The following is a 14774-nucleotide window of genomic DNA, read 5'->3' as shown; positions in this document are numbered from 1 at the left end:
GTATATTCTAAAGAAACAAAAAGAAGCGAATTTTTGACAGAAACTTAAAAAAAAAAAAACAAACGAACATCTGATACACACAATTTGACATTTGACAATCAACGTAAAAGGAAAATCAATTAAAGGACTTGGAACGGCTTTTAAACAAGGGGTGTGTGTGCAGTAACAACGAGAAAATTATTAAAGAATACCGAAGAAATCACAGAAAAACTTACAAAAAAAAAGGATATATAAAGAGAATAACGTTTAACACACATTCTAATAAGAACTTAATCTTAAAAACACACTAAATTAAACGAATAACTCTTTTTTACTTAATAGTGTACATTTATTATCACAAAGTTAAGTTACGTCTACTTTCTTAATATAAAATCGTCTAAACGTACTATGGGCATCACAGAAACACCTCAAATGGCAGTTTCCGTATGCAATAATAGTTCCAAACTAACATTGGATTTATTTAGTGGCATTTTTCAACGTATTGAACCTGAAGTACAAATCGATTCATTTGAAGTAAGTTGATATTAATTTAACAAGTGCGCTTGTACTTTGATGTCATCGTTTGAAGTTCTTTTTTTTTGCAGAAAAAAATATATCTATATACATATTTGTAATGGTTTTTGTCTATTTAACAGGAAGAACAAGGATCTGGTCGTGGTGATAATTATACGGCCACATTATATCGCATACACTTGACAGGTCAACGAAAATGTGCGGATGATGGCAAGAAACAAAAATGGGAAAAGAATTTGATATGTAAACGCTTGCCCGAAAATTTACAATTGCGAGAAGCCTACAAAAGCGATAAACTTTTTAGGTAAGTGAAACACAAATAGGTGAATGATAGCGAGTTTGTGGACAAATGGGAGGAATATGGAATTGATTTTAGTTTAATAATATTAAATGGAACATTTACATGTTCAAATGATACCCATTCTTAATTAATTCATCTGAAATAAATTAAAACAATTATCTGAGAGGTTATTTCCGAAATTACCTAACAATTCGTAAGAAATTTTAAATTGTTTCTTGTGTATTCTATTGAAAAAGAAAACACTCTACGAATTATAAACAATAACAGCAGCCGCAGCTATATGAACAAAGAAGATACGAATATCAAACATTTTTCTATTCAAACATTTGAATATTTAAAGTAAATTAATATGAAAAGTTATTGTGTAATTACAACCTTCCTCTCGTGTTTATAGGAGCTATCGAGGATGAAGCTGAGTCTTCATCAGAGAATCTGTTTGGTTCAATTTGGAAAAAAACGAGTGTCGAATAGCGTACCTGATGTTTACTTTTGGGTATCACAACTTTTGAATAGAACCAAATGAGCTGCTTGAAGAGGTCAGATTCCGTGTGAACGAAGGATCTACGAATAACAAATTATAATTTTCTATTCAATAATTTAGATAGATTTGAAGGGGTGTGTAATATAAGAAATACACTTCCACTCGGAGACCCATGGGATCCATTGTGATACCCTTTATAAATATAACTAGGTGTGAACTAGTTAAAGGAAGAAGTCAGATGATATAAAAAGAAATAAAGTGAAAAGACCAGTCCAAAGAAATAGGAAAAAGGACATGAAATATGTATAGACTGGGATTCTCCCTGATAAAGCCTAATATATATCCTAGATCATATTTAGCTATATCCCCCAGTTCATCATGGAATCTTTCCGCTAGCCAATTTTGACTGATACCCTGAAGTCTAGGACAGTTACACTGAATATGTTCCTCACACAACCTACAGAAGTCCTGTGCGCCCATATCCCATTTACCAATGAAGGCTCCAAGTGAACAGTGCCCAGTTATTACACCTACTAAAAACATGAGACTTTTCCTATCCAACCCAATTAATATTCTGGTTGCCTTTGCATCCAACTTTGCCTGGAAGACGCTGCCTTCGTCTAGGAGTCTGTATGACATTTCGATGTCCTAATCTACTACATAAACTTCAGCTCCTGTGGCAGATTCCATTTTGGAATCATCAGTGAAAACTGCACCACCTTCAAATAGCTGTTCAACCCACTCATTCTTACTTGGAAACACAATTGGGGTTTCCAAGTAAGGATGAGTAGGAATACTATCCTGACCAACTAGTCCTACCTCATACAAAATGTTCATCTTACCTACCCGCTTTGATCCTACCAGAGAAGACTCAAAGAGTCTATGTAAGTTCCTAGCACAATTGCCACATAGTCCTCAATTGGCAGTAAGTTAAGGATTATATCCAATGATGCCTGAGGTGTGCTACCGATGGCACAAGTTATGCCAATGGAAGCGCATCTCTGCACTTTACTGATTATCTTCCTATAACTACTTTTTTTCTCATTGCCTTCCTCCAAACCGTGCAACCATAAGTAATAATGGACTTACAAACAACGCGTAAATCCAGTTTACCATGCCTAGTCGTAGTTCCCAATTCTTACCAATGCATTTGTAGTAGCCATTGAGACCACTTTAAGCCTTTCCTAAGTATTCTTTTTCCATGATAATTTGTTATCAAAGAAAGTGCCTAAATACTTGGCTCCCTCTGCTAAAGTCAGCTCAACGGCGTCTATTTCCGGCAAATTAAAACTAAGTATCCTTTATTTCCTGGTAAAGAGTACTAACTCTGTTTTCGTTGGGTTTACACCCAACCCATTTGCCTAGGCCCAGGTTGAGAGGACCATAAAATGAATTAATTGATCCACACACTATCTTATATAACCTTCATCGAAAAGAATAAGCCTGGCTAGCTCTTTGCAAAAGAATATTTAGAAAAGTGAATTTTTTAATTTAAAAACAAATTTGTATTTTTAAAATTTAAATTTTTTTTCAGAAATGAAGTAGAATTTTATACCGCCATTATGCCAGAATTACTAAAATTTCAAGCCACCAAAACTGATGAAGTATTTAAAGCAATGCCAAAATGTTTTTATGCTCAATCCGATCTACTAATAATGGGTAAGTAAACATTGAAATATTAACAATATTTTCTAAAATATTTCACACACTTCTTTAGAGGATCTACGAATACGAGGCTTTGAAATGCCCGATCGCAAGCAGGGCTTAACTGTGGATGAAACGCACATGGTATTGAAACAAGTAGCACAATTGCATGCTTTAAGTTTGGCCTATAAATTTGAAAATCCTAAACAATTGGAGAATTTACGAAAAACTACCGAAGAAGCTTTATTCAGCAATGACAATGCGAATTGGTATAAAAATTATTATGAGACCCTGACAAAGAATGCCATTAAAATGGTGAGTTTAGAAAAAAAAATTAAAATTGTACAGCAATTTTAAATTTTATTTAAACATTTTAAAGGTTTCCGATGTGTTGCCCGAAGATTCCAAATATTTACAACTATTTAAAGAGTTTGCTGAAACTTCAACATTTTTCTCGCGCATGATACGTTTGGTTAGTGAAGAGTCAGCTTTGACGGCATTTTGTCATGGCGATTGTTGGGCTAATAACTTTTTGTATCGTTATGAATTGATGCCCAATGGTGAAAAGAAAGTTTTAGAGGTAAGTTTACAAATTAATGACGTTTTACTTTTAATGTTAATTTCAATAATTTAATTATCTAGGTTTGTTTAGTGGATTTCCAATTGATACGTTACAGTTCCATAGCCTTAGATGTGGCCAACTTATTATTCTGTTGCACTAGCAAATCGATGAGAGATGTATATTTGGAAGATTTTATAAAACTGTATACAGCAGAATTATTTAGATGGTTGGAAACTTTATGCAGTCGTATACCGGACTTTTGCAATAGCGTAGAGAAATTGGATCAAATGTAAGTCTAGGAAAATAGACTTTAACCTGAACTTTACAAAAAAATATAAAATAATAGTATCGATAAAGACTATGCTATTAAACGAGGCTCTTAAAGACTGTTGTACTAAATTGCATTCTCAATTTCTGTTCACAAAATTTTCATAAATTTTAATTTTCTCTATTTCGGAATTATTTTTTAACATGCCTTTTTATTTCAGTTTCCGACAGGAACTTAAAACCTATGGACGCTTTGCTTTGGGCCTCTCTTTGGACATTATACCCATTAGCACCTGTTCCTCTGAGGATGCCCCCGACATGTACGATCATTATGACGACGATTCTACATTAAAGTGTGAATATGGTGCACCTGAATTAAATTTTCCGCCCAACGATTTGTGCCGCCAAAAAATGTCAGAAATTGTTATAGACATGGTTGATAACGGTATGCTCTAAACTAATATTGCACTAAACGTACTTGGAAAAAGAAATATTTTGCAAAAAAAAAAAAGAAGTATTTGAGATTTCTTTAAACTAAAAATTCCTTAGACCGAAAAAACTAGTTATAAATTAGCAACAATATTTTTAGAAACATGTTAGTTTTGTATACTTATTAAGGAAAAAGTATTTACTGAATATTATTTATTAAAAAGAAAATGATTTAAATTAAACCATTGACATATTTCGTATTACTATTGTACAAAGAGAAATTAAACAAAATATACTATTCCATACTATTTTTTTTTTGTTTAGAAATATGAGTTATATTAGAGCAAATACATTTTCTTAATATTCTTTAATAGGTATGAGTCCTAAGAAAATTTATTATAACGATTTCTAATTTAAAAAAATGAAATAATTAAACAGTTGCTCAAAAAATAGGTAAAGTTAATAAATTGAAATTAAAACACCTAAATGTTGCTATTGAAGTATATTGACAAATAAACAGAATTCTAATACACATTTCCTAAAGTATTTTCTTTCCAACATATTTTGTAAATTGAAGAAAACGTTATTTTTATTCATTAAAACTTTTCTAATCAAGGTAATTCTTATTTGTGTATGCCAAAGAAAACTAATTATAGATATAAACACTTAATCGACAACAGTTTCCTACTAACCAGAACAATTAGTTCCATTGTATTACCTACTGCATTTGGTATTAACTTAAAAACTATATTTTTAGTAATATTTTTGTGTTTAAACTTAAACCTTAAGTTTAAAGATCTTTATTTTCTTTTTATTTCATTTTACCCGCAATTTGAATTTACAAATTACTTGCACAAATATTAGATGGTCAATCTGAAATAGAGATATGTATGAGTTTTTAACAGAAGAATGAAAATCATAGTTATAAACATGCTCGCTGTAAACTATAGCAATCCGTTTTAGTTTTTATTTAGACACTATTTCTTAATGTGCCAAAGTTAGTGACTAAACAATAGTATTTTAATTATATTACAAAAGATGTTCGTTCTTCTATAAATGTTAAAATAATGAAATATAAATTACAATTTAAATATCTTAATATAGACAATAAATTTGTAATTTATATAACCAAAAATAAAGAAACAAATAATAAACTACCATAAAAAATAATATATACCTTTAGATATTTCATTTCTTCTCATAACAACACTTAGTAATCGGCCTTTGCTGTCCAGGAAGATTTACTCGCAGGTATTTCCTTATCACAGTTATTGCGCAAAAAACGTAGACCAGCCTCAATGGATTTTTCCAGTTCATGCGATGATTTCGCTTTTTTATTGTGTGAAGGTAAATGAAAATCTTCCAAATTGGTCGGGGGTGGTATGCATACACCAGTTTTCGTGTAGTTAGATGTTGAAGGCAAGTCTTCTTGTGTAGCTTCCACACAATTACGTCTTTTAAAGGTTTTCTTTGTACTTTGATATTTGGAAAAGCCCGTATCTATTTCAGTTGGTGGCACATTGTTATAATTTGCAGGAGCATGAAAATTGGAATTACTTTTAAAATTAGTACGTTTTAAAGTTTTATCCGGAGCATTACTGGCTGTAGGTGGAGCAAATTCATTTATACGTTCATTACGTTTATATTCATTCCATTGTTCTTGTGACATGGGCTCACGTTCAGGCTTATATTGCCATTCCTCCTCTTCACCATTTTTCTGCTGCACCACTCCATCTTTTTCTTTATCCCAAGGTCGTATATGACTAAGACGTTCCTTTTCGCGTTCCTCCTCTTCTTGTAGTCTTTTCTTTTCTAGCTTTTCTGCCTTCTTGCGTGATTTGCGTTCTTCTTTAGTTTCTGGGGGCTTATCTTCTGAGCTTTCTTTGTTTTCACTGATTTCCTCTTTTTCCAAGGGTGGTAAACCTAGTCTAGCCCGTTGTCTGTTTTTAGCCGCTAACACTCTTTCGGCTATAATTTTCTCCCTTTGCTCTTTTAAGGCTTCCCTTCGTTTCTGCTCTTCTACTGTTTGTTGTCTGGCTTTTTCCAATTCTTTTTGTTGTTTCTTACGTTCTTCCTCATCGGTGGAGAAGGCATAATAGCCGACACCATGCTGTCTGGCTTCATCGAAAAATACATCTTGATAATGCACATCTGCTTTATCCAGATTTTCCTGTTCTTTACGCTCCCAATTTGCTTTTTGTTCTTCGAGTTTTGACATGGTTGAAAGACCATCACCAAAAACCGATTGCGGTGGCATGGGTCCTATCATGTCATCATTATCTTCTTCCTCATCCTGCAGGGTTTTATCACCCACGGTATCAATCATCCAGTTGGCTTTGCTTTGATCCAAACGCTCTGGCATGCTGGCCGCCAACTGTTCATCTTTCCTTTTGGCCTCTGTTAAATCACGTTTCAAACAGGTTCGCGTTCTACCCAAACAATCGGTGTATTCCACCCAGTGATCTTCTGGGTCATCGGGATGATCACTGTCATCATCATCACTATTGTCATCGCTTGAACTATAAGGTGTTTCCAAAGTGTGTATAACATCTTGTCTAACCTCCTGTTGCTTTTTGTTAAACATTACTAGACAATTGTCGTCAGAATTTAATTTACCTCCAGTTTTCTGCATACGCTCATAAAATTTAGCTTTTGCTTCCAGAACTTTTTGCGATTTTTCCAACATAAGCGAGTCTTCATGTTCATAGGTGGTGGCTTCTTTGTTTTTTTCTATTTCTTTAGACCGTTTCTTCTTGTCTTTCTTCTTATGTGAGATGGTGTCATCGTATTCGTCAGTTGGTTTGTTTATCTGTTTGTGGGATGTATATTCTTGCTCCTTGTTGGAAGTGGAGGACTGGGCTACTTTTGCTTTGTTCACCTCGGCTTGTTTGCGTAATAATTCAGCTTTTAAACTAAGCAGCGAGGAAAGATTAACATTAATAACTTTATTGGGATCGTTCATGGCTTCTAATTTTTGTAAATTAGTTGTTTAATTAATAATTTTAACACTCTATGTGAAATGATACGTTTGCCACCAAATAACACCAACAAAACAAATTTGTTTTCTATAAACAGCTGTTCATTTAATAAAGCGGGTAGAATATCGATAACTAAATTTTAAACAAAAGTAAATAATAACTGAAAAGATAATAAAAATTACATTTTGGTAAATGGAAAAAAATAGGAACCATTTCCTGCATTATTTATTGTTATTATTTAACTGTATTTTAAATGAATTATTTCAATTCATTTTTGATTTTCCAATTTACATACTTATCGATTACTCTAAAATCTACTACTTTTTTCATTCAGCTCTGTGCTAGGGTTATCGTTGTTATCGTTTCTTTTTTGCCAATTTTTTTTTTGACAGCTGACATTTCTCTTTTTTGTAGCATTTGGAGAATAACTTTTGTTCTGATTAAAAGGGATGGTATTTTTTTATAATTAATTAAAATTAATACTTATTTTTTATATATATTGTTAATAAAACTACAAAAACAAGATATCATACACCCTAAAAAGCCATAATTATAAAAAAGTGAATTTAATATTAAAACGCAAACGAAGTCGTCAAAAAAAAAAACAACATAGAACATAAGGAACAAAAATCAATAATTAAAAAAAACAAAAAAAATTTGACAAACGAAATTAGAAGAAATACTATACAAAAGTGAAAAAAACAACAAATAGACAAAGAAAACATTACAGATTAGTTTGTTTGGTGAATAATAAATATTATTTAATTACAAGGCCATTTCACAAAGCGTTCATAAAAACAAAAAAGGAAAAAAAGAAAAAAAAACTGCAAAAATGTCTACAGCGGAAGCACCTTTGGTGCAATTGGAAGATGTTGATCTTATGAACCACTTTAGTGATGATGATACAACAGAAAAATCAGCAAACAAGCAACAATTAACCACCGAAGTTGAGGTAAGTCTTAAATGATAACAAAAGTTCCACATTATAAATTGTGGTAGATTCTAATTATTTTATGAAATGATAGCGAAGGAATTATGTATGGAATAACTGCTGTCATTTTATCTATGACTTGAGCTTTAAAATGTTCAAACAATGTAACATTGAATTGTTCTTACGAATTGTAATCTACGCACTGGCGGAAAACTTAAAAATTACAAAAACAAAGTCGCATTCTTTTTATAGTTTATGATTCAATTATTTTTGGGTAATTCCCCAAATAAAATTAATGCATTCAAAACATAACTCAGCTAATTACAGACTCAAATTAATTTATAAACTTAAAATTTGAAAGTTTTTAACAAAGTAATACCTACCTTTCATATTGTCTACAGTACTCGGTCATTGAATTCTGACTCTTGGAAACTAATTCAATTTATCGCTAAAAACTCCAAAATTTTCTATGTATATGAAATTTGACTCTTAATGGCCAGGATTTTTTTAATATTTTGCCCTTAATAGTGTTTCAGCTTCTAAACATGTGATAAAAAAGTGGTTACGTTTTTTGATTAAATATTTGCCATGTGTGACCCTACTATAAGACTAATGATATACAAATTTGCTACTGCTCTCTTTGGTTTTGAAGTTATACAGTTTTTTGCATGTGTCCGAGATGAAAACGCCTTTGCCCGACCAAAATAGAGCTATTAAGAGAAAAATTCGTGATAATGGGTGTTAAAAGTTAAATAATTTATATAATATCGGTTATTTCGGTAACGCTAGTTGAGCTGAAAGTGTATTTTAGGGCGAATCAAATAACTTTTTTAGGAGATATTTAAGATTATAGGGATTTAGGAAAGTAAATTAGTTCCGAAATTTATCAATAACATTTAGTTTCCATAGAAAATTTATTGATAACATAGTTTCTATAGAAAATATATCGATAGCATTCAGTTTCTTTAGCAAATTTATTAATTATATTCAGTTTCTGTAAAAAATTTGTCAATAACATAAATTTTCTATAAAATAGTTATCGATAACATTGATTTCTATAGAACATTTAACGATTACCTCAGTTTTCTATAGAAAATGTATCGATAACTTGAGTTTCTATAGAAATTTTATCGATAATATGAGTTTTCTGTAAAAAATGTATCGATAACTTGAATTATTATTACAAAATGTATAGATAAATTGAAATTTCTATAAAAAATTATCGATAAATTGAATTTTCTATAAACAAATTATAGTTATCTTTAATTTTCTACAGATTATTTATCGATAACATAAATTTTCTATAGAAATTTTATAGATAACATGAATTTTCTATAGAAAATGTATTGATCACTTGAATTTTCTACAAAAAATTTATCGATAACTGGAATTTTTTATAGAAAATTTATGGATAAATTTAATTTTCTATAAACAAATTATCGTTATCTTTAATTTTTTATAGAAAATTTATCGATAACAAAAATTTTCTATAGATATGTTACCGATAACAAAAATTTTCTATAGAAATGTTATCGATAACATAAATTTTCTATAGAAATTTTATCGATAACATAAATTTTCTATAGAAATTTTATCGATAACATAAATTTTCTATAGAAATTTTATCGATAACATAAATTTTCTATAGAAATTTTATCGATAACATAAATTTTCTATAGAAATTTTATCGATAACATAAATTTTCTATAGAAATTTTATCGATAACATAAATTTTCTATAGAAATTTTATCGATACCTTAATTTTCTGTAGAAAATCTATCTATGGAAATTTTTCTATGGAAAATATATCTATAACTTTAATTGATTATAAAAGATTTAACGATAACATTAATTTTCTATAAAAAAATGTATCGATAACAATATAAATTTTCTTCCTCGATCTATAACATGCCTATTGTTTCTAGCTTGAAAATTATTAAAATATCTTGTTGACTGCATTTTATTCATTCATTTTATATTTATTTTTCCCTTAATCCACACATTAATAAAATCCCAGTCCAACATACATACATTCCTTCCTGAATTATCTTTGCCAAAGTCAGTAAAGTTCATTGTTTATTAATTAAAAATATTGCTATTGCTGTTTCTATTTTTATTAAACTTTTGTTGTTAATTACTAATGTTTCATTTTGTTGTTTTTATTGAATTATTTCAATAGATAAACACTATTGGTCTCAACAAAAAGAAACGAAGAAAACCAAAGAATAACAAACAGCAAGAACAAATGCTCTTATCATTGAAAGACGACGACGTCGACGACGACAACGCTGAAGGTGATGACGACGATGATGAGGAAGATGCTGATGAAGTAGCGGGTGTGCGAAAAAATAACGATAGCATTGAGGCAGCAGTGCAGCAAACAGTTTTAGCATTTGATGAACATGATTTTTTTGGCACCCACAATCATTTAATATCAGAACCAACTTTTACACACAATGGTAATGGTCATGTAAACAAACAAATAACCACTACAAATGTGAAACAACCTGCAATTGTGGCGATGACAAAACCAACAACAACGACGACGACTACACCGACGAAGACAACGTCATTGCTTTTAAATACTCACGATACTAGTTTATTAACGTCTCACTCGCTGAGCAATGGTGGTGCCAGTGGAGGTGCTGGATGCGATGTTAAAACAAATGTAGATGAAATTATTGAAAGTAGCAGTAGTAGTAATAAGACCTCAAACAGTCAACAGCATTACACCAGTAGTAATTCTCCACGCTCAGCCGGTAACAGTCACACAAATTCACCTGCGTCTCGACATCAACAAAATTACGCTTCAGCCTCTACTTCAAACAATCCACATACAACAAATAAAACAACCACTGAGCCAAGATTATTCAGCAGTAACATTTTACCATCGCATTTACGTCAGGATTCGTATCATGATGATACTGATGAAATTTGTTTAGTTCCTGAGGTGGACTTTGAGTGTTCAAGTATTATGGATCATTGCACAGATAACAGGGAATCCCAACCATTGTTGGGTGGTGGTGGCGCCGGTGGCAGTGCGGGTAGTAGGGATCATTTTGATATGGCCTGCAATACATTTATGGGTAAGTTTTTTTTTCTTTTATTATAAATTGTACATTTTTGAAACTAGAGAAACCATAAAAATGCAGGGCATATTTCTTATCTACTCGTAGGTACATGTGGTATGTACTTTTTTAGTTTTTTTTTTTCATTTGGGTATTTCGTTGCTTTATGTTTATTAGTATGTCAACAATTAATGCTTTTGTCTATAACACATTTTGTTGTAGTAGGTTTCTATTGAAACCATAGAATCTCTAGTGATAAAACAGATTTTGAGAGCAATTTAAACATACATATTTTTAAATGTTTAAATTATGTGTTATCTTTATAAAATATTATTTTTATAAATAAATTGTTTAAAGTTTAGACAGTAATTGTTATATGTGGGTTTAAAATTTATATAAACTGGACTAGCAATTATTTTTATTTTCCTTAATGTCTTGAAATAACTCAATAATTATACAGATAAGAGTTGTGCAAAAATAATTTACAAATATAAATGTAATTACAGAATTTTTTTCGTTGAAACTATAAAGTTATTTGAATACCACTCAAGGGCCTTTTCTTCATAGTGAAATGTTGCTTCTTTTGCCACAACTGCAAAAGGCTTGCCACACAAGAAACTTCTTCGGGAATTTTGTTGTTTTTTTTTCTTGAACATTACCACGTCCATCAGCAGCATAAAAGTATTGACCCGGAAGTTGTGAAAAGTCTATAAGTTTATAAGTTTCATCATCCACCAAAAAATACACCTGTTTTTTTTATAAAATTTCTAAATTTTTTCATTCTTTCTTTTGCTTCTAAGTTCTTTACCGAATTGCGATCTGGAACTTTCTGAAGTTTATATGACTTCAACTCAGTATTAGCTTAGAATCGGAGCATTTAACTTTACGAGCTGATTTTCCGATAGAAGTGTTCGGTGCTCCTCAGAAGAGACTTTTTTTCTTCCAGATTCAGAATTCCTTTCAATGTTCAAGTCTTCCTTATACTGTTTAATGGCTGCTGAAAAAGTGTGACGATGAACCTTCAGATCTTTTGCTATTTTTTTTTGAAAGTTTTAATTATATTTTTAGTACTTTTTTTTCGCTGCATATTTTGACCGAAAAAACAGTAGAAAATTAATGATTTAGAAAAGAAAATATCCGAAATATTTTTAAAAGCTAACTTGATTAAAATAATAATACATTGTTTGACCAAGGATAAGTTTGGACTGGAATAGTGTGTATATAAGTTTTTTTCTGACTCACTCTTTATAACCTTGTCTAAAATTTCATTAGGTTCAGAAAGATTATTTTAAATATTAACGGAGGATATCGTTTCAGTAAAGCTAATCCTAATATATTTGACTTGACATAGTGTACGAATCTAATCCATAATAGCAATGATTTAAAGACTTCATATTCATAGTCGGTTCTAATGTTTGGGTGGATACATTCTCATTAATCTGAATTGGGTTCTTAGAGCAAATTCCTTAATATGGTGGTCAATATCCCGCTTCACTATACATAGTTTAGTTTAACAGGTAACCGTCTATTGGTACAGCTCACTTGTTTCCAATCAATAAATTACTTGTTTATAACAGAATAGAGAAGAAATACAGAGGGTAGTAAAAAAAAAATAGAGGAAAGGGAAATTACTGACACTGTATTCTCGTACCTAAAATCAAAAGGTTATTTAAACCTCTGACGAATACATAATTGTGGTAAACTCTCGAGTGGTTTGTGTATCAATAGGCAATACTGAATTGTGATTGCATTAGCACGGTTCAGTAAGTTCACGATTTATCGAGAATATGAGAGTGACAAATATTACTGTCATCTGCGAAAGAATAAATTGGATTTGAAGTGATTGTTAAATCGTTCATGAAAATTAAAAAAAATGGGAAGGAGAAAGAACATAGCCCTGGGTGACTCCAGACCTCAGAATAAAGTCATCGGAACCTTTACCTTTTGTACTACTAGGGTTTTTAATTTCCCGAACTTTTTTTTTCCGGGAGGAAATTAAAAAATCGTTTCAATTCCCTGGAACTTTTTAATACTAAATTAAAACAAAAACCAGGAAATTTTTTTCAAATACTTATAAATTTTCCAGGGTTTTAAAAGAAGTATAAAATAACTACATATATTTGGTTGTACAATGTTGGTTCAGCCTTTATAAGGGTTTATAATTTAAAACTTAAGAATTTCGAGTTTGTTAACTCTCTATAACAAATCTGATTCTAAATAAACAAATTTGAACCATTATTATTGTTATTATTTTCTCTAAATATGTACGAATAATATTCATTGAATATCCCTAAAAGTTGTAATGTTAGGCATCTTAATAATTCATTTAAGAGCATAAACTTTAAATTTGATTCATTCTTAACATCCGATTTTTTCTGCCGTGGCAAGGTTACCGGGATTTCAACCGTTATATTTCATTGCCAACTGACTATCTCAGTTGCTAGAACCGTAACTTTTAGAAGAAAACTTATGAAGAAATTCCCATGAGGTCTTCAGTTGAACGACCACTGCGGAAGCCATATTGTATATCTCTTAAAATTCTATTCGATTCTAAGTAATTGAAAAAGTGATAGTTCAATATGCTCCCGATAAAATTCGAGAGCGCAGAAGAGATTTCGGTTGTTGGCAACCTTCCAACAATGAGGAATAAAAGTCTTTCATAAACTACAACGTGATAAGTCGATTGATTGTTGGAATCTAATGTTACTTACTACCACGTTTCAACCCAATCAGCCTCATTCCGTTGTATATTGTTTACTCGATCAAAGATGTCCCTCCTTATAAAATCCTAAAAGTCACCTAAACTCAGCAGAGGTCATTAAAGTAAATTTTTGCTTAATGTTAACATCTTTCGAGTTATAATGTATTTATATTGCGTTTGTTGTTGTTGTTTCTAAACTTCGACCGCAAATATATTGTATTTGTTTTAAGTTTCCCCAATAGCTTTTTAAAAAATACAATAAGAAGGGATTATTTGACCACAAAAAATCATAACTCCTCGCCCAAGAAAGGCCAATCGACCTATACACAGGAAGCCGGAACTTTCTAACTAAACTCCTAAGTTTTATGGTCTCCACCAATTTCCAAAATGAGTTTTGTTTGGTACACCACCTCGACAAATTATAGGTAATAAATTATAACCAAAACGAATGCATAACGCGGTACGTCAAACATTCACCAATGCATGAGTGAAAATCAAAATTCTCGAAAAAATTACGGCCTTAATACCCTTAAGCGATAATGGCAATGACGTGCGAGTACTTTCTTCACCAAGAGCGAATGAATTACGAAAGATCAATTTATTTATATCATCAAGATAAAGTTCATATCCAGTCAATTATTTGACTCGATAGCTAATATCCATATTTTCCAGTTAACAATTTCTCTAAAACCCCCAGTAACACGAAGTCTGGTTATGTTTTAACTAATAGTTATACTAGAAGTTTTCATATAAAAATAATTTTAACCGACTGTATAACTATTAGTTAAGGAATAAAAACAGACTTCGTGTTAATGGGGGTAAGCATTTTGCCAAAAAGTTAAAAATTATCGGTATGAGCCAATATCATTTTATTAATATTATAATACACAATTGGGGGA

At 31.0% G+C, this 14774-nt stretch overlaps 3 protein-coding genes across 3 annotated transcripts in view; 2 read left to right on the top strand and 1 right to left on the bottom strand.

The window, feature by feature from the left end:
* The first annotated feature begins 321 nt into the window (after positions 1–321).
* LOC135948877 (uncharacterized) lies at positions 322–4228 on the top strand. The gene is made up of 7 exons (XM_065498329.1): positions 322–517; positions 640–817; positions 2830–2954; positions 3013–3254; positions 3319–3519; positions 3582–3790; positions 3990–4228. Exons 1-7 carry the CDS (start codon positions 388–390, stop codon positions 4222–4224), a joined length of 1320 nt encoding a protein of 439 aa, XP_065354401.1. The 5' UTR covers positions 322–387; the 3' UTR covers positions 4225–4228.
* A 920-nt stretch (positions 4229–5148) lies between these two features.
* On the bottom strand, positions 5149–7230 carry LOC135956495 (coiled-coil domain-containing protein 174). The gene has a single exon (XM_065507018.1). The coding sequence runs from the start codon at positions 7157–7159 to the stop codon at positions 5408–5410; it is 1752 nt and encodes a 583-aa protein (XP_065363090.1). The 5' UTR covers positions 7160–7230; the 3' UTR covers positions 5149–5407.
* A 355-nt stretch (positions 7231–7585) lies between these two features.
* Pi4KIIalpha (phosphatidylinositol 4-kinase II alpha) overlaps positions 7586–14774 on the top strand; it is a 31908-nt gene continuing 24719 nt past the window's right edge. Inside the window, exons 1-2 of the mRNA XM_065506998.1 lie at positions 7586–8127; positions 10286–11192. Coding sequence (XP_065363070.1) covers positions 8008–8127; positions 10286–11192 — 1027 coding nt within the window. The 5' untranslated portion in view covers positions 7586–8007. The remainder of the gene's footprint in view (positions 8128–10285; positions 11193–14774) is intronic.

Source organism: Calliphora vicina, chromosome 1 (assembly GCF_958450345.1).
Source record: "Calliphora vicina chromosome 1, idCalVici1.1, whole genome shotgun sequence".
Taxonomy (NCBI): domain Eukaryota; kingdom Metazoa; phylum Arthropoda; class Insecta; order Diptera; family Calliphoridae; genus Calliphora; species Calliphora vicina.
This window is presented reverse-complemented; position numbering and strand designations above follow the sequence as displayed.

What these genes read in the sequence shown, in the direction of transcription:
- LOC135948877 (XM_065498329.1), top strand. Translation starts at nt 388, where the DNA reads ATGGGCATCACAGAAACACCTCAAATGGCAGTTTCCGTATGCAATAAT. An exon ending in GTGAAAAGAAAGTTTTAGAG is followed by an intron (nt 3,520 to 3,581) that starts GTAAGTTTACAA and finishes TTAATTATCTAG; the next exon opens with GTTTGTTTAGTGGATTTCCA. An exon ending in GTAGAGAAATTGGATCAAAT is followed by an intron (nt 3,791 to 3,989) that starts GTAAGTCTAGGA and finishes TTTTTATTTCAG; the next exon opens with TTTCCGACAGGAACTTAAAA.
- LOC135956495 (XM_065507018.1), bottom strand. Translation starts at nt 7,159, where the DNA reads ATGAACGATCCCAATAAAGTTATTAATGTTAATCTTTCCTCGCTGCTT.